Here is a 10,200-nt window from a genome sequence, read left to right as displayed (position 1 = left end):
ACAGTATCAGGAACAGGTGTCTGTCCCTAGCCTGCTGCTTCACATCGATGGATGTGGTATATATTCTCCTGTGAGGTTTAAACAAGGAAATGAAAGTCGAGGTGAGTTATCAGAGTTACTATGAAAACAAGCAGCATCTGTGTTGATTCTTTTTTTCCCCCAGTAGTAAAAAAAAGGCTCATTGTCATGATGCTGCCCATCAATTCTGATAGGTTTGTAAGTACTTGTCTCGGGCAGGGAGGCAGCCAACGCGGAGATGCTTGCTGATGCCATGTTTCTGGGTTGGCGCCATGAGGAGGAGGGTGAATGTGCGGCCACTTACCCAGCGACTCGGATCCATTTGGCACCGAGAGCTGAGCACACCCCCAACAGAGAAAACCTCAGAACAGAAAAGCATTCCCCCCAGTGGTGGGAGATCACTTTCCCACATGCCTTTCCTCCCTCCCACCCCCAATCATCCTGTTTTCAATCTCCAGGAGTCAACGAAGAATGTACAAAAAGATGGAGCCAGACAGGATTTACAAAAGTAACCTGTATTCCAGCCAAAATCTCTTTAAAAAGAAATCCCTTCTAAAGGGGGGACAAACTACGTAAGACACAATACATTTAAAATATGTATTGAAATTACAAATCAAACTTTTCCATGTGATTCCAAAGTACAAAACACAACATTAAAAGGCATTCAAACAGCTCTTTTATACATCACAGTGTTAGTGGCACAAAATGTACTGACATTTCAAAAAACACAAACCGAACTTTTTTTTTAACCACTGCATGTAAAATACGTACTGTATACATGTGCATGACCCACTCATGCATATTTTTATACAAGATTAAAATATACCCATGGTAAAATGAGCAAAGAAGGAAGGAAAGGTCAGGCATGTGGCAGGTACCTACCCCTCACCAAAGGCTCCCAGAAGTGTGGAAGACAGGGTTATATAAACCAAAGGGAGAATGGAGCCCGTGGGCTTTACATACCAAAACAGCATGCTCTCCTAGGACTGACGCATTAGCAACTATATTTGAGTGCAGGCCCGTCGTTCCATTTGGCATTTTTGGCAACACCAGCCATAATCTCTTCGTTTTGTGTATTTTCATAAGGACTTGGGTTAATTATAAGGAATAAACAAGCTTTGGTATTTTTTTTTTAAAGAGACCTTCATGAAGCTTTATACATGCAAAATGTTTCTCCCTTGATGATTTCACTGTGATTTATATATATATTTATATATTTATATTTATATACAGGGGCATTTATTAATAAATGAGAATCTGAGAAATATACAAAAAGCCCACCCTGGTTCTTTCCAATCCCCTAATTGTTAAAGACTACCAAGGGAAAATGTCCTCTTCTAACCTGTTAAATAACTTTTAACTTTACGATAGAAGATGAAAAAGACAGAGTCATCTTGGAGTAATTTTTGCGTACCTGGGAATCCTTTTCCCCGTGGGCCCTGCATTCTGGTCAGCAATCGGCCTGGTTCCTACACTGGTTTTATGGAATCGAATGTTGTCGAGAGAATTTGGTTAGGAGGGTGCCACACGGTGGTTCCCTAGTCTCTGGTTGCTCCCGGGGGGGTGAGGAAGAACTGATCTGGATGGCGGCTCATGCAATCGAAGGAACTGACTATGCTCAGATCCCGAGTCAATCTGTGCTATGTGAGTATCTACGGCGACTCCTTCTCTGAGGGCACTGGCCTCCTGTGACCGTCACAAAGCTCCAGGGCCCGGCTACACGGTACACGACGGAGCCAGACCGATAGGCCAGGCACGTCCAAGAAAACTGTATGAGAGGGTCAGAGGGACACAGACGACCGAAGGTCAGCCATGCCCTCCAGCGCCACCCCAACCAGATACCAGTCGCATCGGCCATGGTCGAGGGGTCCTCTTCCCCTCCTCCAGGATTTCAAGGCCTCTAAAGGAATAAACATACATGTGCTTCCAGAACGTCGGCATGAAAACCATCCGTGAAAGTGAATGTAATTTTCAACTAAGACAAGCTATGCCATTTAACACCCCACCTATGAAGTGTAGAGCTCCCCAAGTTCCCCTGGGGAGTGATGGCAAGGCAAGGTTAAAATCCAAGACGCGGGCCATCTTCCCAAGCTCTGTGTACATTTTACATCATGCGTGGTTAATATTGCATCCCCACCAATGATGGGAATGAATGGCATTCCCTACTGAAACAGAGGAGTCGGGCTGCAGAAAAGCAAGTTTACGCATGACACCTCAATGCAATCCTGCTGGTATCTTCCTAAGGAACGGAGAGTTTTAGTCATGTTACTATGAAATCAAACCAAGCAAAGTGAAGCATGCTTGGTGCAAAAAATCAGAGCAAGCAGATGCTACTTTGGCTGTGGCCGGCCCCAGAATCTCCGTGGTCCCTACCTAGGTCGAACCACGCGCTTGGGAAATGTGTCAGAGGTGAAGGCACAAGGATGGCTGAGGCTATGGATGTGCAGGATTTGCTTATGGATTTCTCCAGGCTAGATGAATAGCCCAATCCATTAAAAATTAAGAGATCTGGGCTCCAGCCCAGAGAATGTATCCTTTCCAAAGGCTTAGGTCCCACCCCAAAGGAAAGGGGTACTACTATGCAGACTGTGTATGATATGCAATGGGAAGCACCCTGCACAGTAAAGGTGGACCAGGATGGGGTGAGGCCTGCCCCCTGAACACCGGAAACAGGGCCACGAGTCTGCTGGCTTTGATAGGCATCTTAAAGGGTCTGGCTAGACAAGTGCACCCACGGATCCCAGCCTGGGCCCCCGACTCCTGGAGTGTCACCTTCTCTGCAAAGCCATTTACCACCAGACCCTGTCATGACAAATCCACCTACAGGGACTCACTGTCCGGGCTTCATTGAAAAGACAATTTCAGGTGTGTTCTTGTTTTGTTACTGAATTAAAAATTCAACTGTGGTTGTAAGGAGAATGTTCTGAAATGTGATTTTGACACAGATTAGTTTCCTAATGGCTTCGATTTCATAAAGATAACTAATACCACAGGTGGAGAGTGAAGGGGTACAGTTTCTTCTAACCTCTCAAATGTTAGGAATAAAGGAAGAAATTTCTATACGGGGAAGCAAAGCAGCAACCGAGGCCAACACACAAATGCAGAAGTCAAACATACCAAAAACGAAACAAAACAAAAAAACAAACAAACAAAAAAAAACCCACCATTTTAAAAATATGCTTGCAACAAGCAAACAAGTCATATTTTGTTTCCATTTCACTCCTTTGTGGAATGTGTAATGAGTTTTTAAAAGTCCCACTAGGATAAACCTACATTTGCCTTTCTTTTATTTTTAGAAGTCCCAGGTTCAATGCAATCAGTTTGCTCAGGTGGCTTTAAAAGTCATATTAAAGCCAACCCTCTGGAAAGAACACACTTTCTCCACTTTTGAAAGTCAACTGATGGAGCAATGTGTGTCTTATCGATCCGTGCATTCTGCTTCTATGGTAACTGTCACCCACAGCCTAGGAGATGCTAAGTTGGTAAGATCCTCTAATCGAAATAACTAAGTGAAATGGAAGGTTTTTGTCCCCCCCCCCCCCCCGTGGGGCAAAATGGTTAGCAACAGGACCTGGAACAGTGTACGATACAGATTTCTCCAAAATAACTTAGTTAAAAACAAAAAACAAAAAAACAAAAAAACAAAACAAAACAGAAAACAGAAAATTGGGAAGCTTCTCCCCTAGCCCCCAGGAGTCGTCCAGTCCTGCCAGGAAGCCCTGCCGGTGAGGACCAATAGCACTGTTCTCTTCTCCCTGTTGCCACGAGGACGCCGAGGCAAGCAGCCAAGCCACAGTGGCTCCCAGCAGAACGATTCCCAAGTAAAGCATTTGGTTTCCAAAGACATTAAAAAATATTTGCTCATACCTGGATGAGAAGAGAGAAGCCCCCAAAGAGAGAGAAGAAAAAAAAAAAAAAGGAAAATCTAATGATGAAGATACTCCTTTAAACACATTGGTCATTTTCAAAGAAATGCAACAACATAGGGACCCACGTTGGTAACGGTACGCTGCGTACAGTGTTCAAAACGTCATTACGAGTTTCGAGAAAAACACAAAGAGCGCGTAAGGCTTTCTAAATCTCCTGAAAAGTGGCCGAGCCAGAAAAGTCGTTTAACGGTATCTTCCTAAAATGCACATTTCAAGAAAGGCATAGGATGGTGTAGATGCACCTTGTTGATTTTTCACTACTCAGTTGGAAAAAAAGAAAGAAAGAAAAAAAACACCTTCTAAAAAGGATTTTACTAAATGCCATTAGTAATAAAAACAGTTGTCATAAACAGAGTGCTTTCCTCAAGTCAGAATTATCGGATTCTGTCTGAAGTGAGTTGTAATCCTCCAAAGACTTCTTCTTTCAGCAACGTGGCGCCATCTGGACGCCAAAGAGGAGACGGACAACATTTTGCACGAGAGGGTCTCAGGCAAACCCCAGACACTCCTAGTCTATCACCACTGGGAGAAAACCGCCCTGCTTGCTTCATGCGGCGCCTCCCTTGTCAAGTCGGCGGAGACGGATTGTGTGGGGACGTGCCCTACCCACGCCAGCCTGCCTTCCCCACGCCCGGGGGGCCGCACCCTGGGCCTCGGCGCACGCTCTGACATCACTCCCTGAAATCACGGCATCCGGCGTGACACTGAAGCTCAATGGGGCACATAAGGCAAGAAAGATGTTTAGTGAGAGGGGACGGCGGGGTGGGGTGGGGGAGAGCCACGCTTCCCAGAGGCAGGGGTCTTGTTCCAGCATCGTGCCTTCCTCTAGGTGGGTAATGGGTCGTCGTCACCTTTACTGAACTTGCACTTGCAGCAAAGTACAAACGGCGTGGCCAAGAGCAGGAAAGGCGAGGCCACCAATAGCAGGAGCCCAAATCCAGCAAAAATGCCCACGACCTGCAAGAAGGAAACACAGGAGCAGAGGGTGAGGTGACTAGCCTGCAGGTTCCAGAGCCAAAGTATAAACCACACGACCATCCACCCACCCGTCATCTACCCGTCCATCATCCATTTATGCGTCCACTCAGCCACCCATCTACTCATCTATCCATTTGTCCATCAACCATCCATCCATGCACTCACTGTCCACCCATCCCTTACCCACTATTCATCTACCCAGGCATCGATCCATCCATCCATCCATCCACCCATCCCCACCATCCTCCCACCCATCCATCCATCATCCATCCCCACCATCCTCCCACCCACCCATCCATCACCCATCCTCCTGTCACCCACCCACCCGTCCATCCATCACCTATTCTATCCCCCATCCATCCATCCATCCATCCATCCATCACCTGCCCATTCATTTATCCACTCACCCACCAATACTTCCTTCCATCCCCTTCCTTCCCCTGACTCCCCCTGCCCTTCCCTTCATTTCTTTTTCTTCTTTTCCCTTTCCTGCCCCCCCTTCCACCTAAGCACCCAAACCACCATCCAATTACACATCCAATTAGCCAACAAGCCTCCTCTGAGCCAGGCTATTACAAATATGGAGACACATCACACTGTGGCCCTAGGGGAGCACCCAGTTTGATGGAAAGAGACCCAAGATTTAACCGACTATACATTTTACAAAAACTGCCATCAGGTTTCCAGGTATAAAGGGAGCCCATGGGCCAGGCATTTGTGAAGGGGAAGACGATAAAGATGAGGAGGTGGATAGTGTCCTGGAAAGACTAGGACAGTGTGTTCCAGGTGAGAGAACAGGAGGGACTCAGGCACCGGGCATTAGGGAGGCAGCACCCCTGTGTCATTTCTGGAGGAGTCAAAAACACAGGGCTGTTTTTTTTTTAAACCGTTACACGTTTTGACTTAGTTTTATAACACACGCTCACGCCTGGGCGTGAGTAAATGTGGACACACTGTCAGCTAAGACAGGCAGAGCGAATTGGCCAGAAAAGCAGGGTGTTTCCTCTTGGACAGCCGCCTGCGGGGCCGCACCCTTCCCGGCAGAGGGCGGCCCGGAGCGGAGATCTGAGGTTGGAGTCAGCCCGCCACCTACTGTTCACAGCGATAAATACATGGAGGCACCGGGCACTCTGCTCTAATTCCCATTCTGCCCCATTTTTCTCAACTATAAAAATAAACAAATGAGGTACAAGATCTCTAAGGGCCATTATCAACCCTGAAGTATGATCCCAGGCTAGAGCACCCCAGATGTGTGCAGGAAAGTAGACCTTCCATTCCGCCACACAGGCACCACACTGCATTCATAAGTTGACCCGTGTTTTCCGCCCAGCTGGCTCAGCCCACTTGTCTGAACCTAGCGTCGATGGTGGAATTACGGGCTGTGAAATCGGATCAGCTTTTGTTAAAATCACGTGCACACCAATACCTCAGAATACTTGAAAACCCCCAGAAAACGGTTATTTCGAGGGCCCGCACACAACCTCAACTACTTGGAAGACTCGGTCAGTCCCAAAGAAGCCAGGATTCTTTGCAGTTGAAACCCTATCGAAATCCTTGACCAGATGCTTGCATTCTGGGCCAGTGACACATCTTGGCTTCCACCCTATCTTGCCTCTTGCTATGCCCGCCGCTTCCTAAAACAAGGCTATCCATCTCTTGCTGGTCGGTGACAAGAAGATGCAGATACTGCCAGAAGGAAGGCAGCCGGCAGTAAGGAATGAGATAGGAAAAGCAAAGATCACAAAACAAAAATACCCAGTCAGCGAGCATGTTCTAACTGTGTGTCAGGCACTAGGTTTTGCACTGCAGGTGACACGGATGTGTCAACGGTGCCAGGCTCCAGAGGGAGCCACCGCATACGCGGCCTTGTTCGTACTGCCCACCTCTGAGATCTCAAGGTCTGGCTGAGCCCTCAGGCTGAGCTCACACCGCAGCTTCAGAGTAGAGCGCGGGTTCTGTGGCCACGCACAGCCCACCGTGTCTCCCATAGTAAACGTGCAACAGATGTTTAGGAGACGAACCAGCTGGATAGAAACGGGCACCTTCCAAATCCTCCCTTCCAGAGGGTTCTACACACCGTACTCCAGGGCTGGGGGACAACAAGCCAAAATCAAAGACACAGCAGGGTGAATGCATGACACTGGCACTTGGCATTTGCACATGGCCTCGAGGCCTGCGGAGCACACAAGAGATGCAGCAGAGGCCTGGACAGGGACAGGTGAGGGACCGAGGGCTGTGTCGTTTGCAAGTCTTGTCCCAATGCCTCCTTCGGTGACATCTCAGTGGCAGCTTGAAATAGCCCCAAGGGGGTGTTTACACCCCAGGAAGCAGCTGACACAGCAACACGGGAGACTGGGCCACCGCCTGCCCGGGAGCCAGCTGTGAAATACCGGCTATCACACCGCTGGAGGCCAGAGATTCCAGGAGGCAGGAGCGCCAGCAGCGAGCGGAGTCTACACTGACGTCCACCAGGTGACAGCTCCCGCCTCTCTCCTGCCCACCTTTGGTAACAGCCCCTCTTTTCTCTGCTTAATTTGCTGTTCTGAACTCATGAAAGAACGGGTCCTGGTGGGAGGGCAGGCAGATGCCAGAAACAACAAAGGGGGCCAAAACTGCACAGATATGGATGGGAGATGTGGAAAACTGGTGCCAGGGAGCTCAAGGCGGCTTCCCTGGGGAGGCAGCAGGTCCCGCAGGTGTGAGCTCGCTGCAGATGGGCTGAGGCATCCGGGAGAGATAATTGCAGCCACTCAAGGGCTCACAGCAGACCAGGCAGGTGGGCGGGAGGAGGTCGATGTGCAGAAGAGGCACAGGTCAGGAGGAGGTTCTGGAGCAAATCAGCAAGACTCGCAGGGACCCGGGAGCCCTGCCCTCGGGTTTGGCTTGAGGGGGTGGACGTGCCACCTTGGTAATGAGGCAAGAACGATGACTTCCATTTGGACATTTGGAGCTTGAGAGACCCGTGGGCGCCCGCGTGAAGATATCCATGAGGCAGTGGGTACGTGAATCTAGAGCTCCGGGGAGAAGCCAGCAGGTTCCAGGGCCATCGGCACACAGATGTTCAAACGAGTGCGTGCATCCCAGGGAGGGAGCACAGGCTGGGGAAGCAACAGAATTAAGCCGTCCCGCCAGGTGCGTGCAGGAGACAAGGCCATCTCGGGAGCCCCGGCGGCTCGGGCTGCATAACCAGGCACTGCAGACGGGCCCAAACACCGGACAGCTGTCTCTTCCCAGTCCTCGCGGGTGACAGGTCTGAGACCAAGGTGCAGGTAGGGCCGGTCCTCAGCTTGCAGAGGTACACCTTCTCCTGCAGCCTCGCACGGCTGTCCCTCTGGGCTTGCCTCTGTCCTAATCTCTTCCTATAAGGACACAGTCACCCAGCAGCCCCACTGCCCTGGACTCGGATCCCCTGGTGCTGGTTCTGGGTGGCCCCTGACTGGCTGCCCACGTCGTCTACATGGGCCTCCCCTCAATTCCCTCTATTCCTCTCCTGGCCCCAGAGGGCTCCGGGGCACCCACATTCCGCCTCCACACCCCGAGGGCTCTGGGGACCCAGAAGGCAAGGTGCCTGCAGGATGGGCAGCGAGTGCCACGGGGAGGGGGCCCAGCCTGGCCAGGCAAACCGAGGCATCTGCAGGAGCACCCATCTGCAGGAGCACAGGCTGGGGTGCTGCCTGAGGGGCGGCAGGAAGGGGAGCGAGCTGGGGAGTGGGGTTCAGGGCACAGAAAGGAGAGTAAGCCAGGCCTTTTGTCTGAGCCACAGGGAGGCTGGAGAGGCACTTCCCGAAATCAGGGGGATGAAGAGGAGGACAGGATCTCAAGGGAAAGTCTAAGGTCTGCTCATAAGTCCACGGGACATACACACAGGGCTGCTGGGAGCCAAGGGGGCTGCATGGGCTGGGGAGGGACCACACAGTACAGGAGGGACGGGGGCGCCTAAGCAGGCCCCTCTATCGCCGGGCCACAATCGCTATCAACACATTAATGAGTCGTTTTGATCCCTAGATTATAGTCCACACCAGTGTTATTTCACCAGTGCAAAATCTGGGGCCAAAAACCCATCTCGGAATCTATTTAAGGCAGTGGAGTGGGACTGGGTGTGCTGATTATGCACAAGCGACACCTCGTGCCTATTTCACTGAGCCCTGTGCAAATGACCCTCAGGACAGCTCCGTGCACGAGGCCTCCAGGACACGAGTGTCTGTGCAACGGACTCCCGCCCTCAGCCTGGGCCCGGCGGGCGTCTCCCGTGCGTGACACGGACGGTGCAGGCGGCCACCCTCGGTGCCGTCCCCTGGCTACACGTGGGCTCTCCCTTCACCCTGAGGTGGGCCTGAGGATTCCCTGCTCGGAAGACAAGGGGGAGCCGGTGCAGAGAAGCCCGTCTCCTGTCTGGCGCTGGCGTCCTAAGGAAAGAGATCCATCTAGAGGAGAGGAAAGGCGCCGTCGTCCGCCTCTGACATCCGATGGCCCACCTGTGGGCCGGCTCTGGAAACGGGGCAAAGGGTTCGCAGCCACCGCGTGCAAAGGGACGAGCGGGGAACAGATGGAAGGGCTGTGAGCATCCAGGACTCTGCAGCTCACCGCGATGGGATGTCGGACGCCTTCTCCTTCCCAGCCACCTGCTACCGCCCCATCCTGGTTTGCAAAAGCACCAGGACTTTTGCTGCAAAAGTTCCAGCAGAAGACTTGTGTGGAATCAAAGAATGAATGAATGAATGAATGAATGAATGAATAAATAAATAAATAAATAACATCTCTTGGGGCAAAATGGAATCGTGTAGGACCTTTACGTGGCAGAGATTCATCTTTTCTGTCCACAGCCCCTCGTCCCAACGCTCCACCGGGCAGGGCTCTGGGTAAACTGTATTTGGCATATGATAGCTTTCCTCCCCTAAAGATATTGGGAGCAGCTGCGATAACCCCGAGGCAGCCCACGGAGACGCTCTCACGGACTCTGTACCTAACAGCGCGAGAGCTAAGGAGCGGGAGCTTTGTCAAGCCCATAGTTACACCAGGCGATCGATGGCAACCCCTAAAAACGGGGAGCTATGGGGACACTGAGTTCGGGGACGCGTCCTGAGTGCCGCTAAGGCCTGCAGTGGGCGAGGCCCGGAGGGGCAGACGCAGCATCTCCCCAAGGAGCTGACGAAGCCGACACCGGCCAGAAGCTCCAAGCAAGGCCGCCGTCAGTGTCACAGGGTGTCTGGCCCTTCTGTGGGACAGGGGAGCCGTATGGGGGCAACACCTGAATGTGAGGGATGCCTGGGGGGCT

General features: G+C 51.3%; 1 protein-coding gene across 5 annotated transcripts in view; it reads right to left on the bottom strand.

The window, feature by feature from the left end:
* Positions 1 to 517: 517 nt before the first annotated feature.
* RNF144A (ring finger protein 144A) overlaps positions 518 to 10,200 on the bottom strand; it is a 117,783-nt gene continuing 108,100 nt past the window's right edge. For all 5 annotated transcript variants that reach the window (XM_049095373.1, XM_025454740.3, XM_049095374.1 and 2 more), the window contains one exon: positions 518 to 4,904. In XM_049095373.1, the coding sequence (XP_048951330.1) occupies positions 4,773 to 4,904 (132 nt within the window). In that variant the 3' untranslated portion in view covers positions 518 to 4,772. The remainder of the gene's footprint in view (positions 4,905 to 10,200) is intronic.

Source organism: Canis lupus, chromosome 17 (assembly GCF_003254725.2).
Source record: "Canis lupus dingo isolate Sandy chromosome 17, ASM325472v2, whole genome shotgun sequence".
NCBI classification, from domain to species: domain Eukaryota; kingdom Metazoa; phylum Chordata; class Mammalia; order Carnivora; family Canidae; genus Canis; species Canis lupus.
Note: the sequence above shows the minus strand (reverse complement) of the source record. Positions and strands in the feature narration are given on the sequence as shown.